Here is a 16973-nt window from a genome sequence, read left to right as displayed (position 1 = left end):
AATAGCAGCATGTGGTGGGTTGACCCTGGCTGGATGCCAGGTGCCCACCAAAGCCACTCTATCACTCCCCCTCCTCAGCTGGACAAGGGAGACAAAATATAATGAGAGGCTTGTGGGTTGAGATAAGGACAGGGAGAGATCACTCACCAATTACCATCATGGGCAAAACAGACTTGACTTGGGGAAAATTAATTTAATCTATTGCTAATCAAATCAGAGTAGGATAATGAGAAATAAAACCAAATCTTAAAAACACCTTCCCCCCACCCCCTACCCCTTCTTCCCAGGCACAGCTTCACTCGTGAATTCTCTATCTCCTCCCCCTGAGTAGCACAGGGGGATGGGGAATGGGGATTGCAGTCAGTTCATCACATATTGTCTCTGCCGCTCCTTCCTCCTCAGGGGCAGGACTCCACACACTCTTCCCCTGCTCCAGCATGGGGTCCCTCCCATGGGAGACAGTCCTCCACGAACTTCTCCAACGTGACTCCTTCCCATGAGCTACAGTTCTTCACGAACTGCTCCAGCATGGGTCCCTTCCACAGAGCGTAGTCCTTCGGGCGCACACTGCTCCAGCGTGGGTCCCCCACGGGGTCACAAGTCCTGCCAGCAAACCTGCTCCAGTGTGGGCTCCTCTTTCTTTCCACAGGTCCTGCCAGGAACCTGCTCCAGTGCAGGCTTCCCACAGGGTCACGGCCTCCTTCGGGTGCATCCACCTGCTCTGGTGTGGGGTCCTCCACAGGGTGCAGGTGGATATCTGCTCCACTGTGGACCTCCATGGGCTGCAGGGGGACAACGTGCTTCACCATGGTCTTCACCACGGGCTGCAGGGGAATCTCTGCTCCAGCGCCTGGAGCAGCTCCTCCCCCTCCTTCTTCACTGACCTTGGTGTCTGCAGAGTTTTTTCTCTCACATATTCACATTCCTCTCTCCAGCTGCAGTTTCTGTTGCACAGCAACTTTTTTTCCTTCTTAAATATGTTATCACAGAGGTACTACCATTGTCACTGATTGGCTCAGCCTTGGCCGGCAGCGGGTCCGTCTTGGAGCTGGCTGGCATTGGCTCTGTCAGACATAGGGGAAGCTTCTAGCAGCTTCTCACAGAAGCCGCCCCTGTAGCCCCCCTGCTACCAAAACCTTGCCATGCAAACTGAATACACAGCACACAGTCATCTACTTTGCTGCAAAACTGGTATTTGTATGAGGTAGCATTCAATGATCTGGTTTTCCAAAAATCAGTTAACTTACCCAGTCTGAAATCATCATTCCATCCCTCCCAATATTTCTCCTCTACAATGAGGAAGCTAGTAGGACTTTTAAAGGGTGAAGAAAAAAGTCTGTATTTTAGTAACTGGACAAATACCACCCATATTCTTACTGAGGGAATTCAGAAAAGTAGTTTGTCCTGGGTTCAGCTGGGATACAGTTAATTTTTACAGGAACCTGGGAGGTGGGGGGGCATAGCGGGGCAGCTGACCTGAACTAGCCTAGGAGCTATTCCATACCATGTGACATCATGCTCAGTATATAAATGGGGAGCCGGCCGGGGGAGCTCTCGGATTTCGGTGGGGGAAGTGGCAGAGTGTCGGCTTCCAGGTGGTGAGCAGTTGCACTATGCATCATTCTTTTTGTATACTCTTTCATTAGTGTTATAGACGCTCGTGAGAAATTGGAGGACCCAATTTGTAGTGAATAAAAAAAGGTCAAATTTATTAGCAAGCGATAAGAGAGCAAAACAGCGCTGGGCGGCCGGGGAGGCAGTGTTCCGCCACAAGCTCGCAACTTTAGGTTATAGTTACATTCCTTATATACAGTTCATGCACCCCTTTCTTGCAAGTCTCCGCCTTGTCCCGCTTCTTCTTTCTTCACTTGTGCAGGTTTGTTACTAGGCAGATTCAGTCGATCTTCTCAAGGACGAGTGTCTTTTGATGTAAAATGTCTTTTGATGTGGAGAAGTACGGTCTTGGCAGAATTAATCCCCTTATCTGGTAAATTGTAGTTGTTGTCTTTTCCCTCCTTAGCTAGTAAGTTATAGCCGTTGCCCTCTTCCCGTGACTTTTACGTACCATTTAAGCAAGCCTTGTTATTTACACAAGGCATCTGCTAACTCTCAATATGTCTCTTCCCCCTTCCTGATTTCATGAACAAAGTTAACCCGTTCATTACAATCCCCCCTTTTCTATTTGATCCTGATTTTGTTCATTAAATCAATCCAATGCTTTTTTTGCCCGCCCAAGGTTAGGAGTAATTCTTCCATCCCCGATTTGTTCATATTGCTTTCATAGCAGCATTAAATGTGCAGCTTCTAAGCGCCCTTTAACAATAGCGATCAACTTATTAAAAATGCATGGCCCAAAAGTCAAAAATAAGATCAACAAAATAAGAGGTCCTGCAATAGTTGATAATAGGGTGGTTAACCAGGGTGAATAATTAAACATGGACTTATACCAGCTCTGTTGTACTTCTCAGTCTTTTTTTTGTTTTTCTAACCCCTCCTGTAGCTTGGTCATTGTATTTCTAATTACTCCAGTATGGTCAACATATACACAACACTCCTCTCGTAGGGCTGTACATAACCCCCCCTGCTGCATGAACATTAAGTCTAAGCCCCGTCTGTTTTGTAATACTACTTCTGATAAAGGTTTAACAGATTGTTCTAGGGCTGTCATGGCCTCTTCTATCCTAGCCAAATCCTCGTCGACCGCTACCCTTAAGGATTGAAATTTTTTATTTTGTTGTACGAGGGAGGTTATTTCTGTACCAGCTCCATCAGCTCCAACTGCCATGAGGGTTGCCACCGTGAGGGCTGTAAAGGGCTCATGTTTTTGTATGTGATGGGCCTGAGTAGTTTGATAGTCATAAACAAAATCTTCGTGATGGTAAATAAGCCTAGGTATCACAGCTACTTGTATACAATATTCAGTTGTCCAATCAAAGACCTTTAGGGATATACAAGGTGTAACCCCAGTTTGGGAACAAATCCACTTAGTATTATCTGCAGGAATTAACCACTCAGCTGTTATTTCTCCTGATTTGCGAGTTGTGTTACACAGGTGTCGTTTGTCTTTTGGGACATTTCTTATACACTTTCCTTTTCCCGACTGGTATGTAAGCCTTATTGTCTTCTCTTAAATTCAACACGAATTATATAATGTCAGGGAACAATTTGGTTCCCTGTCGATTACAGTCCCCCGTTTTTCTTTTTGGTACCAGCATTAATTCGTGTTTCCAATCTAATAAGAGTCTTTTTAATTGGAGTCATTTCTGATTCTGATTAATTTTTTTTTTTTTACTTTATCTAAGTTATTATATTGCTGTCTCAATACTATTAACTGGATTGATTTTATCCTGTTTTGAACAAGGGCTATAACTTTATCTAAAATACATGGACCAAAAGTTAAGGTTAGCAGTAAGACTACTAGGGGTAATTGTGGAATCTTCCCATCTTGACAGAGTCCATTTGTATGGCTGATGGAGATTTTTTCCCTGTACTGAGCCCATCCATACCAAAACTAATAATTTTACATTTCTAAGGCCTAAAATTACATAAAGCAAAGACATTAGAGCTTGATCCCAACGTCTAGGGAACAGTGGTGGTATCCATGGACCATTGTGGGTATTATTTTTTCAACTTAATATATCATTGTAAGATGTCTCCTTTATACCCGAAGATTCTTGCCTTTTTATGTCTTTAATTTTTAAATCCTTTAGGTTATTGTGGAGTGAGGTTGGGTCAGTGGGAAACGTTAGGTTGTTTTCAACTTGGTAGCGCTTACTATATGGGTCTGTAGCTTTATATTTTAAGGCAGCTCGTCATCAACAGTCCCCACAGCAGTATATTTCTGTCTTCTCCGTCTACTCGGTTGCTTCGAGCAACGGGGTATATTATCTTCTCAGCACCAAATGTATTCTTCAGGGGAGCACTTGTTAGGCTGTTTGGCTTGTTTTATTTTGTAAGCGCTCTAATTTTTATCTTTTCACTTCCTACAAGTAGTAACTCATTCTTACGACCGTTTTCTACAATTTATGTCAGTTATTATTGTTACGTTAGGGCAAGGTTCATTGAATGATAACAATATCATTCAGGATGTATTCCTTTTACAAATATTTCCCACCACTCAGTGGAATCCTTCTCAATTTTTCCTATTAAAACCCCTAGGCGTAAGGCCTTGTCAGTCAATTGTCTTTCCCATCGTGACACTCCTGACAAACTCCTCTGGGGGAATACCCGTAACGGCAATGGCTCCACCACTTTCCCTGACACACTATATACTTACAACATACAAATGGATAGCAATTACAATCTAGATTTACACAGTTGATGATCACAGGTTTATTTATTGGTTCTTTCTCTTTAAAGTAACCTTCAAGTCTTCCGAGTTGTTAGCTATTTCCCAATGAGAAGTGTGGATTAGTCCGTTAACCCAAGTAGCATGGGTCCATCCCCTTTTCCGTCGTCCGGATGGCTGTATCTGTAGTCAAAAGAACAAGAAACGGACTTTCCCAGCGGGGGTTTACAGATGGTGTTGGTTTTTTGTGGGTTTTTTTGGTTTTGTTTTTTTTTTACATGTTTTTATCAGCACGTGATCCTTAGGCTTAATTTTATTAACAGGAAATCCCAAGGGGAGTGTTTGCTCTATTATTCCTTTTTGGTAGTTGTTTTTCATGACCTTTGCTAAGGTAGTTATGTAGACATGGATAGATGCATCTTCAACCTTGGGGTGTTGGATTGGTAACAAATTTGTTTTAACAAGTTTTGGTCAGGTTTGTTGTTATCTCAACCCTTCGTGCCTCACATTGTGTGTCAAAATGGACTGTTGTGGTTTAAGCCCAGCCAGTAATTAAGCACTACGCAGCTGCTCACTCACTCTCCCTCCATCCAGTGGGATGGGGGAGAAAATCGGGAAAAAGAAGTAAAACTCGTGGGTTGAGATAAGAATGGTTTAATAGAACAAAAAAGAAGAAACTAATAATGATAATGATAACACTAATAAAATGACAACAGTAGTAATAAAAGGATTGGAATGCACAAATGATGTGCAGGGCAATTGCCCACCACCCGCTGACCAACACCCAGCCAGTCCTCGAGCGGCGATTCCCCCCCCACTTCCCAGTTCTTATACTAGATGGGACATTACATGGCACAGAACACCCCGTCGGCCAGTTCGGGCCACCCGCCCTGGCCGCGTCTCGCACCAACCTCCCGCGTCCCTCCAGCCCGCTTGCCGGCCGGGCATGAGAAGCTGAAAAATCCCCCACTACAGTCCAAACACCACCGAGCAACAACTGAAAATATCAGCAACAACTGAAAATATCAGCGCCATCAACATTCTTCACATACTGAACTCAAAACACAGCACTGTATCAGCTACTAGGAAGACAGTTAACTCTATCCCAGCTGAAACCAGGACACTTGGGTAATTCAGTGAAATCAACTTGTATTTTCTCAAAAGGTCTATAAGCCGTTTTCCTCTTTCCTGTGGCTGCTTGTCGATTGATTTTTAAAATATTATGAATGTTTACTAGGGTTCAGTATATCTCTGCATATTAGCATTCTATATGTCATATTCCATAAGTAACTCTTTAATAGACACTGTTTCACATTCATTATTGACAAGTTAAGCAGCTTTGTGTATATTTAAATTTTCATTTCTCTTTCTTAAGTTAATAAATTTAATGAAATATTTTCAAAATATGTACTACAACAACTACCAAAGTATTTGAAAAAGATGCTGTTAGAAATACCTGTGAGACAACCTATAACAGCCATATGAATTGGTTTTTAGTTTAATCGCTTATAGTCCTTTTCCAAATCAAGTAAGAAGCAAGTAACTAGTTTGAAATAGTTATACATTTTTAACAACTTGAAATGAGTATTACTTTTCAGATAGTTTAGTAAAGTCTTTGAATTTTGCCTATAAACACAATTAGGTATTAACACAGGACTGTATAGTGTTTATATTCTTATTAACCTGCCAACAAGAATAGTTTATTGGCAACTTTAAATATTCAGAGGCAAAACACAATTCCTTGTCACAGAAGTTTTACAGCAGAGCAACATATTTTACTCTTAGAACTATTATATAGGAACATAAAGAAAATTACTATGTTACTTTTGGTGATCTGAGTCCTCAGGGCTGCTTCCTGGGTCTCTCTATTTGACAAATTATTTCCTCTGATTCGGTAGTCTAATTTCTCTTGATGTTCTCTCATGTGTACTATTGTTATCTCTTTTGGTTTTCTTAATGTTCTTAAAATTTTTCCTATTAATTCCTGATGTATAAGATTCCTCCCTTGAGTATTAATTAAACCTTTTTCTTTCTAAATTTTTCCAAAAGTGTGAACTACTCCATATGTATTTTTGTAATCTGTAAATATAGTCCCTTTTTTTCTTTTTTTTTAAAATTAATTCTAGGGCCCTTTATAGGGCATACAGCTCACAAGCCTGAGCTGACCATTATGGGCTTAGAGGTCCTGATTCCACAGGTTTTAGGTCCTTATTAATTATTGTCTCACTTTAGTCTGGGTCTCAATTACCTCTAAGCAGTTATGTTGCAATTTCTCTGATGGTTTTCCAAACAAAATGTGCTGGACTCTGAGCCGAGGTTACTTTCAGTTTTAAATTGGGGGAGTCAATTAATATTGCTTCATATTTTAGGATCCAGCTATCTGTTAGCCATTTTTCCACTTTCTGTTGTAAACACTTCTGACATTATGTGGAGTATACACCTTTAAAGGGGTACTAAAGGTAATCTTTCTAACTTTCTCCATTAATAACGCCGTAGTGACTAAAGTTTGGAGACAAGTAGGCCATTCTCTACTTACTGGATCAAGTAACTTAGAACAATACCTCACGGGTTTCTTAATTCCTGCCCAGTCTTGGGCAAGGACTATTCACACACACACACACACAAAAGTTCTTTTTTTGTTTTGTTTTGTTTTTTTTTTTATTATTTGTGAGGCTTAATACAGGTGTCTGTATTAATGCCCTTTTTATTTCCTCTATTTTCTGATCATCTTTTGTAGACCATTTAAGTTGGTTATTAGTTAATTTCACCTTTTCACTGTAGTTTTTAAGCCATGGTCTACAACATCTTAGTAATCCCAATATTTGTCGAATTTCCTTTTTAGTTTGTGGGGGTTTAACAATTTCATAGTGGTTTCTTGGGTTCCTTCTTTAGTTTCTCCTGCTATTAATAGATCATCCATATATTGTAATAACTTTACTTCTCTGGGTAGAAATGAAGTCTTGTAAAATTTTCTCTAAAGTTTGTCCAAATAGATTTGGTGACTCTGTGAACCCTTGTGGTAGCACAGTCCATCTTAATTGTTTTCATCGATAGTGATACAGCAGTCGCACAGAAAGCCCCACTCTCTTTGGCTGTTTATAGAGTTGACATTCATTACAGCGCCGCGGCGCGAGGAGAGGCGGCGGCCGTTGCCGGGGCGGGGGGGGCTGCCCCCGCCGCTGCCGCCGCTGCTGTCGCTGCAGCGCCGGCTCCGCCGCGACTGCACGGAGCCGGACTCCTCTCCCTGACCCCGAACGCTCAAGTCCAATTTCAAAATCAAATCCCTTCTTAACAAACCGTATTCCGCCCCAGGGAGCCAGAGCAAATCACCAAGGACCTCAAAAGGTTTCCCTTTTGCACCCACAATATTCACGGTGTTCCCAGCAAGGGTGTAGCCGGAGGGCAGCCCCTGAACGGTGGTGGATCCCTCGGCCCCTGCATCCACCAAAAACTCCACTCCCTCCCTTTGGGGACTCAACTTCAATTCCACTCGGGGCTCCGTAGATGTTCCAGTCCCCAATAAGCAGAGCCCCTGACCCCCCCATTCACCTCCAAACATCTGTTCATCCTACTGTTTCCTTCCACAACTCCGCTTCAAGTGTCCTCTCTTCTCACAACAATAGCATTCAACTCCTGCTTCTCTACTTTCCGGTCCAATCGGCTTTCCTCATCTCCACGTACATACACCCCCTGAGTCTCTCTCAACAACTCGTCCAACCCTCTGTCCTGCCAGTCTTCTAACTTCTCTAATTTCTTTCTTATGTTCACTTACGATCCAGCCACAAACCGTGTCCTCAGCAGGGCTTGACCCACGGCTGCACCAGGGCCAACTCTAGAACACAACTGCAAACCTCTCCAATCTTTCCAACTAGTCAGTCGGAGCTTCATCTCCCCTCTGACACTCACCAAAGGCTCCATTTACATCCTGACCTCCGGGAACCGTTTCCCACACTCCCCAAATCACCATGTCTCTCAAATCACTCACACTCTGTCTATCTCCTGCAACCTGACGGTTCCAACTTGGTCTCTGTAGGGGCTATTTCACATCTCCCTGGGGCCTATGTTGATGTCTTTGGTCCCAGTGTCTCATCCCTGATCTCCTAATCATATCCCTTTCTTCAGATGTGAAGAGTATTCTTAAGATAGCCTGAATTTCATCCCAGGTGTAAACACTAGGGTCTAAAAATTGATCTAGTCTTTTGGAGACCCTTAGAGGGTCCTCGAGTAAACTTCCCATTTCCTTCTTAAATTCTCGGACGTCCCCAGAATTTATGGGTACCGATACAAATCCTACTCCACCCTGATTTTCCCTCATGACAACTTTTCTTAGGGGCAAAAAATGTGTCACTTCCTGGTCTCTCCAAGTCCTACTTCAAGTTTTCATCCCCTCTGTTTCTACCGGAGCAGAAGGGGACAGGTGAGTGGGTAATTGAGGATATATTCGGGGTGGGGATGGAGGGGGTGATGGATTCAGGGATGGCGGGGGATTCGGAGCCGGGACATACGGGGGTGGGGAGGGTTGGTTAGTCGGGTCTCACTGTTCGCGTGGGGGTCCCTTCGTCTTTTTCTTTTCGGTTAAGGCAAAAATATAATTTCTAGCCGAGGATATTATCCAGAGGCTGGCATATTCACTTTCTTCTAAACTAAAAGGTTCTTTTTGGTTCACATATACGTTCAGAGCTTGACATACCCAATCTTCAGAAGACCCGAACATGGGCCGGAGTACATGAGGATTGCTGAGAGGTTTCCCACCCCAAATCTCAATACAATAATTAATCATTTTTTCCTTAGACTTATCTTTTCTCTTTGGTGAACTGTCCCAATATCTTATCATCAGGCCTAAGGGACTATCAGGGGGTATGCCTGGTAACTTATCTTTCTTCCCCATCCCCATGGATCCAGAGGGCTTGCTTTTCCTCTGTCCCATCTTCCGAGGTGCCCTTATCCACACACACACTCACTTCCCCTCGGTCATGACTCGCTCCCTCGCGGGCTACGAGAACTGCACTACTGGAGGGTCCGCACTCGTGTGATCTCAGAGAGACCTCTCACACAGTCGCACCTCGGGATAACCACCCCAACCAAATGGCTCACAACTTATATACTCACCCGCTCCTGGGGTCTTCGCTTGGTCTTCGTGCACAAAATTTAAGGGGTCCTGCAGGTTCTTTTGCTCAGTTATCGTAATTTAAAGGGGTTCGTGGGTCCAGGGTGTGGTGGCAGCACCTCCTCAAGATGGGGCTATCCGGGGATAGGGCGCCTCCCCGCTTGCGAAGGCCCGCACCAAAGAACCTGGATCCGAGTCACAGCACCAAATTTGTTATAGATGCTCGTGAGAAATTGGAGGAGCCAATTTGTAGTGAATAAAAAAAGGTCAAATTTATTAGCAAGCGATAAGAGAGCAAAACAGCGCTGGGCGGCCGGGGAGGCAGTGTTCCGCCACAAGCTCGCAACTTTAGGTTATAGTTACATTCCTTATGTACAGTTCATGCACCCCTTTCTTGCAATTCTCCGCCTTGTCCCGCTTCTTCTTTCTTCACTCGTGCAGGTTTGTTACTAGGCAGATTCGGTCGATCTTCTCAAGGACGAGTGTCTTTTGATGTAAAATGTCTTTTGATGTGGAGAAGTACGGTCTTGGCAGAATTAATCCCCTTATCTGGTAAATTGTAGTTGTTGTCTTTTTCCTCCTTATCCAGTAAGTTATAGCTGTTGTTCTTTTCTCTCTTTAGTCAGTAAGTTATAGCTGTTGCCCTCTTCTTGTGACCTTTATGCACCTTTTAAGCAAGTCTTGTTACTTATACAAGGTATCTGTTAAATCTCAATATGTCTCTTCTCCCTTCCCGATTTCATGAACAAAGTTAACTCGTTCATTACAATTAGTACCGTTGTTGTTGTTGTAGGGGTTTTTTTTTGTTGTCCCAGTAAACTGCCTTTATCTCAACCCTCGAGGTTCCAGTTTTTTTCCTTTTCTCTCCTCCGTCTCCTCCTTATCCCACCGGAGGGGGGCGGGAGGAGTGAGCGAGCGGCTGCGTGGTCCTTTGTTACCGGCTGGGCTGAAACCATGACATAGTTTCATATGCAAGTTGCAGCATCATCAAGCCAGCTTTTTTTAGGGTCTAAATAGACTCATTAGGATTTATCCAGAGTCATATAGGACATCAAATCAAACCTCTGTTCCAGGTTCCCACTACATAACTAGCATTTTTCCAAGGTTGCAGAAATGTTTGGATGGTTGGATTTTGTAAAACCACTTTGTACTCAGACATGGTGCTGACAGTTAATATTCTTCCTTGAGAGAATCCTCCCACCAGGATGTTCAGCTATTCTTTTCCAAATGACTCCAGATGCAACATCCTACCCGTTGCTGTAAGTGACAGCAAAGTCCTCTGAATCAGGAAGGTCTTGAGTTTTACAAAAACAATAGCCAGTGGCAGGAGTAACAAGACAAGCAAGAAGCTGAAACAGAAGGTAATCTTTACAAGATCTAAACTTGGGTCCTATCTGTAATGGTTGAGTTAGTGCAAGCGATTTGAGGATTACCACGTTCATCTTTGAGCACTCATGAGCAGCAGTATTCTTTAAATATAGGATTTAAGGATGTTACTGAGGAGCAGAAGAGAAGGACTCTTTAAACTTATTTTCATGCTAAGTAAAGGCAGAACTTTGTAAGAACAATTGGGGAAGCAGAAGATTATTTTCCTTTGTCTAAGAACTTAGCTCCAGAAATATTAATTCTCAAAACCTGCCAATGATAAGTCAGTCACAGATTTTATAGAAAAGGTCCCTATAATGCCCTCCAATCCATCCCAATAATAGACATATTCTAGCTTTTGTTCCAACCCGATTTTAAAAAATCATAATTAATGTGGACAAAAAGGAGGATTTTTTTTTAAAGCTGTATGTCACATTTAAGGTCACCAAATACATAATTATCAGTAAAAATTATCTCAGATCTTGGGTGGCCCATTAAGATCTGTTGTAAGAGACATGGACAGCATTTGCATTCAGATGTGAGGTAACTAGGGAATCTAGAGTTTAGCAGTCACCTTTCACAGAAATCTCATCAAAATGGATCATTATTTAACCATGTGCTTCAGCACCTGTGTCTTTTTCCAGAAAACTTCCCAAAGATCCTCGGAATTTTACTATTGTGAATAATCAGACATGCTGCAATCTGAGCTGTGCAGTGCTTCTGAAGAACCAAGCCTATCTAGGACTCAAACCAGCAAGACACTACCTATTCCTGAGCACTGCCAATCATTTCCTTGTAGGAACCCAGTTCCTGTCTATGTCTAGATGCAGAGCTATGGATGTCTGGGTAGTAGGCTTGCTAAAGCAGACACAGAGAATCCCTCTATGTCTTGTGAAAGAACAAGAACAAATATTGACATGGATGGGACATATACTGTGATATTGAAAAAGCACTTAGAAAACAGTATCCAGAAGCTGAAAACAAGTTAAGCAAAGATAAATTGATCCTGACTAATTGCAGGTTAACTCTTTTAGTCACACACAAGTCAGTGAAAAATACAGCTAGTACAAAAGCACAGGTCTCCCAATTTCAAAGTCAATTGGCCAAGTAGCTGCTTAGGGCCCCAGTTACTGTACGCAATTATTTGACAACAGAGCTACATAGCATACATTATTCCATATGCTTATTTTTGTTGGCATGGAAAACACTTCATACCCTAAGAAGCCCTGAAATGGCAGCACACTCCACAGTAAGTCATGTTGGAGAAAACACTGGTTTCTCCAATATCACACAGTACATTCTTTTAGCTTTTTGTACAGACAAGCCAGGGCTAGCAGACTATTGGAAATGAACAGGCACAAGAAGTAGGAATTGCAAGAACACATCAAAAATTATTTATTTCACCAACACTTCACTGTAAAGCATTCACCATTTAAAGGTCATTCTTCAGTTTTCAAAACTCAAGGAAGATCTCATTACATGTCCTGTTGAATAGCTTCAAGATTAACTATGGATTCAAGACTATAGCATACTGTTTACAGAATAATTCATTTAAAAGCATTTAAAAAACCCAAATTCTAAAACCCTGGCAATATTACCTATTATGGTTTTTTACTAAGAAAGACACTATGAAAGGGGGAAAAAAATGCCATTTCTCAACAAGCTGAGACTCAACTTACTTGACAGTCTCAAAAGAAACTTTCCAGACTTCAGCTTCAAAACTGAGGAGCAAACTCGGACAGGGATAGCTATGAGACTGGATTGTTTTTTTTTTAAACACTTCCTGCCAAGTTAAACAGACACTGCTGTAGCAAAAGGTGGATCTATCCCACCTGTAATGACACTTCCCTTGTGCCAACCCTGTATTTGTACAGCTATGCAGTCAGCTAGGTTACAGTACTGATGTGGCTCACTGCATAGTCAAATGTTTGTGCTGCAGTACAGACAACAGGAAAAAGCAGCCTCTGTTGTCCCCACTTTTTGGTGGCAAGCTCAGTGAAAACTTAATGATCAAGATGTTGACAAAGAATGCAACCACAAAGATGGACAAAGCAGTGCCTGTGAATCATTTGCAAGTATATGGAGGAAGAAGAAAAACCTGAGATGAACTATGTATTTCAAGTTATTCCCTCTTTATTTAGGTAAAAGTCATTAGTCAAAACCAGTGATACTGACTGCTTAAGTTAGCTAACTTGATATCTGTAGCTGGGAAAAAAAAAATATCATTACAAGATACTGGGAATGTTAATATATGCTTGTACCTGGCAATCCATCATGATCTATTGCATGTTTAAACAGTGTCTCCCTAGACTATTTTTTTTTAATGATGACTGGCATTCATCACTAATCGCCACCAGGAAAATGTGTCAGAATGTAGTGTGTTGCCAGAAGCATATTTGTGATGCAGTTCCAGAAAATCAATACAGTATTCAAACAGTTCCATTACTTTGCAGAATGGAGTAGACGACATTAATACTACTACCATGGCTCTGTGTAGATGCAACAGAGCCCAACACTGCATGTGCAAGGCCCAGGTGGAATAAAGCCACAGCTTCCTCTAGCCTCCACTCCCTTCTAACCTCCCTGTTCTGAGCGCAATACTAATTTTGGTGGATCCCAAATGGCCCAGCCTTGGAAAAAAATAAAAACTAAGATATTCACAACAGAATGGGGAAAAGAAACCTATTATCAAAATTAGATCTAAAAGCAGATTTTTTCATAGTGCAATGCTTCCACACCCATTGCATCTTACCTTTAAGACTGAATACATCTGAAAAAGCCTTGCAGGGAGAGCAGCATGAAACCCTGAACTAGAAAGCATGTTCTTGCAAAATTTTTTACAGCGGGCTTTCACATAAGTAGGGCCTTAAAATACACATTTCAACTTAACATGGTATTTAAGAAAAAAAAAAAAAAGATGGACTGAGTACTCTGATTTTTATTTTTACTTTAAATAATACAGAATATTTTGTCCCTTTGTTCATTGTTACAGTTTCCTGTTACTAAGACTATAACCACACACATGGGGAAGCCTGAGATTTTTCTCTTGAGAGCATGCAGGGTTGTCTCAGATACAAAGGGCATATTGTTAAAACACAAGCACACTGAATTTTTGTGTGTGTGTATATATATACACACATATATTCATGTGAGTTCCAGGTCTGGTCTCAACCTCATTTGATATCTCTACACCACACTCACTCCCTTGCCAGATGCCTCTTAAACTATAACTACTGGACTAGAAGAGCCATCATGTCTTGGTGTCCTGGTTTCAGCTGGGATAGAGTTAATTGTCTTCCTAGTAGCTGGTACAGTGCTATGTTTTGAGTTCAGTATGCAAAGAATGTTGATAACACTGATGTTTCCAGTTGTTGCTCAGTAGTGTTTAGACTCAAGTCAAGGATTTTTCAGCTTCTCATGCCCAGCCAGCAAGAAGGCTGGAGGGGCACAAGAAGTTGGGAGGGGACACAGCCAGGGCAGCTGACCCAAAGTGGCCAATGGTGTATTCCATACCATGTGACGTCCCATTTAGTATAGGAACTGGGAAGGGGGGGGGGGGGGGGCAGGGAATCGCTGCTGGGGGACTAGCTGGGTGTCGGTTGGTGGGTGGTGAGCAATTGCCCTGCACATCATTTGTACATTCCAATCCTTTTATTACTACTGTTGTCATTTTATTAGTGTTATCATTATCATTATTAGCTTCTTCTTTTCTGTTCTATTAAACTTTTCTTATCTCAACCCACGAGTTTTACTTCTTTTTCCCGATTTTTTCCCCCATCCCACTGGGTGTGGGGAGAGTGAGTAAGCGGCTGCGTGGTGCTTAGTTGCTGGCTGGGGTTAAACCATGACACTTGGAAATTACTTTAGGCCTAAACGGCTTCAGAATTAAAGATATGTAAAAGAGTGGAAGAGCTAAGTTTCTAATCTATATGAAGTGCTTGCATTGTTTAGATGGTCACTGATCTGGAATACATTGGAAAACCATAGGCTCAGCTAAAATCATGTTCCAGGCACCTATACTAATGAGAAACTACTAGCAAATTAGTGTTACATCATGAGATAATGCTCTTCTCTTTGTAGTATACTAACACGTAGACATAGATTTTGAAAGCTCTAATTTAAAGAGTGATCAGCTAAGAGCTTTAAATCAAATCACAGTTTTAAGAGACAATCATAAAGAATAAATGTTTTCCAACAAAATTCCCATAAAAGTGATATCTGAAATCTATTTATTACTTTTACTAATTAGCAAGCAGAAATGCTCTAAAGCCAGTTAGGTGTCATTGCCTCTCTCAATTAGAAGTGATGGCCTGTTACAGTATTTCAAGCTATTGCAATCTCTATGGCTTTGAGACTGTATACTTCCTCAAGTATTGGCTCGACATCTGCAAAGATAATGGGAATTGTGGTAGGGTAAGCAGGTAGCGAGAAATCACAAGCACATACACACAAAACATTCATCTGATGTTTGCCTTGAGACATTAAGAATAAAAATAATCTTAACATGATGAATGCGAAGAACTGAAATGTTAATTTTCAGCAGAACTAGTATTTCACCCAGAGAGCTGATCTATACAATCTTTATAATGCATGAAAATACTGAAAAAGATCAGTTGCAACCTTAAGGTATTATGAATACCTTCACTGGATCAGCACGGAAATCATCCCCCATGGCATTCAGGACACCCATTTATGTGTTGACAGGCCAGAATAGCTGTTTTAGTTTTCATGGTCATAAAACTACTGTGACAGAAGATAATTTAAGCATGGTAGAGGTCTCCATGCATTGCTGCCTGACAAAGTAGTTTATTAACCATTTCAAGCTGATTTACATACAGTACATCTGTCTAGGTATTTATACCTTAATAACTTTTTTCAGAAAATCAAGTTTTGTGGGTGTTATCTATAGTAAGTAATGTTGAACTGGTTTTGTTACACTCTACACACTGCTACAGAAGACAGCATGAACTACTTTACTTTGCTGCCATTGCTTTCCCACAATAAGCGTCTCATTTTACCCTTGAGATAACATGACCAGGAATTGCAGTAACACTGAACTACTGCCAAGAAGCTGTACCTTCTGCTCTATTATCTGCAATATTTCTGTGTCAGAGGAGCACAGCTGATGGAACTGTTGCTAAGACAAAGTTTTGTGAGAGCTATCATTAAGCCTTGTGGGAGGGGAAAAAGACAAGTTAAAGAACCTGAGTCAGGTCGAATTCAACGGTTAACAATACTTCTGGCTCCTAACAGCTTTATAGTGCTAATGTTTTGTTACCCAGCTAGGGAAAGGAAAACTGAAAATTTTAAGGACAAGACTTTGGTTTGGAAACACCAAACAGATAGCAAACCAATTTCCACAGCAAGATTTGTCTATCCCATATGCTCAAATGGTACAGATTTTCACATAATTTAGTTTTTAAAGCTTCAAACTGGCTTTGTAAAAGTTATTACATCCTAGAGTTTAGAATTAGCATGATTTGTCAGTTCTCCTACAACTACAGTATCCTCTCTTCAAAATGGGGCTCTGCATCCTGAATGCTTTAAAGAAATGCATTTCACTAATTCCCCATACTTCAGCAAGGGCAAGAGCTAGTAGTGGATCAACCAATAACAACCATTTTCCCCTAACTACCAAAAATTAAATTAAAATACTTAGGTAACTACAGTGTTAATAAATACATCCTAAAATACTCATCTTCCATAATATTCTCTAGCTAACTTAAGAACCCTAGTATTCTGAATCTGCCATCTCAAATTGACACATATCATAACCATCTTTATAAAGATAACATACTAAATATAGTCCAAGAAAGTGAAGAGAAGCTAAAGTCTTTATAAAAAGACACCTTAATTAACGTGACATGACAGAGGCAAGCACATCTTACAGAAGCTTTGCTGAATGATAAGGAATTACAAGGTAAAGAGTGAAGGGAAAAGCCAGTAAGATGAATTTGGATACTTGTCCACAGTACAGAAGACCATAAAGGAAAGTAGTTACAGAGAGACTACTCATTAATAAATCAGGAATTAATCCAAGAGATTAAGTTTAACAGGACACCAAATTCTCAACCTTACCAGAATTCATGGCTGTGCAGTTTCCATACTGCTTCTAGCACGAAATGTATTCATTCCAGCCTGAGCAATGATTGCATTATAGTACACAAATACTAACCTCTAATTCCCCTGCTAGAAAGCAGTACCAACAACCAG

The 16973-nt window shown here is 41.3% G+C and overlaps 3 protein-coding genes across 6 annotated transcripts in view; 1 reads left to right on the top strand and 2 right to left on the bottom strand.

Annotated features, from left to right (window-relative positions):
- Window positions 1–16973, bottom strand: part of LOC126035357 (uncharacterized) — a 503584-nt gene that overhangs the window by 252016 nt on the left and 234595 nt on the right. The window lies entirely within an intron of this gene.
- The window catches only part of LOC126035248 (junction-mediating and -regulatory protein-like), a 440369-nt gene that overhangs the window by 298253 nt on the left and 125143 nt on the right, over window positions 1–16973 (top strand). Inside the window, exon 7 of one of the 2 annotated variants that reach the window (XM_049793566.1) lies at window positions 10211–10244. The exons of the other annotated variant lie outside the window; for it this stretch is intronic. Within the exon in view, the coding sequence (XP_049649523.1) occupies window positions 10211–10213 (3 nt within the window). The 3' untranslated portion in view covers window positions 10214–10244. Of the gene's footprint in view, window positions 1–10210; window positions 10245–16973 lie in introns of those variants that run through there. 2 annotated transcript variants of the gene reach the window in all.
- The window catches only part of LOC126035332 (homer protein homolog 1-like), a 146108-nt gene that overhangs the window by 125369 nt on the left and 3766 nt on the right, over window positions 1–16973 (bottom strand). The gene's annotated exons all lie outside the window — the stretch shown is intronic.

This window comes from Accipiter gentilis, chromosome W (genome assembly GCF_929443795.1).
Source record: "Accipiter gentilis chromosome W, bAccGen1.1, whole genome shotgun sequence".
In the NCBI taxonomy this organism is placed as follows: Eukaryota; Metazoa; Chordata; class Aves; order Accipitriformes; family Accipitridae; genus Astur; species Astur gentilis.
Note: the sequence above shows the minus strand (reverse complement) of the source record. Positions and strands in the feature narration are given on the sequence as shown.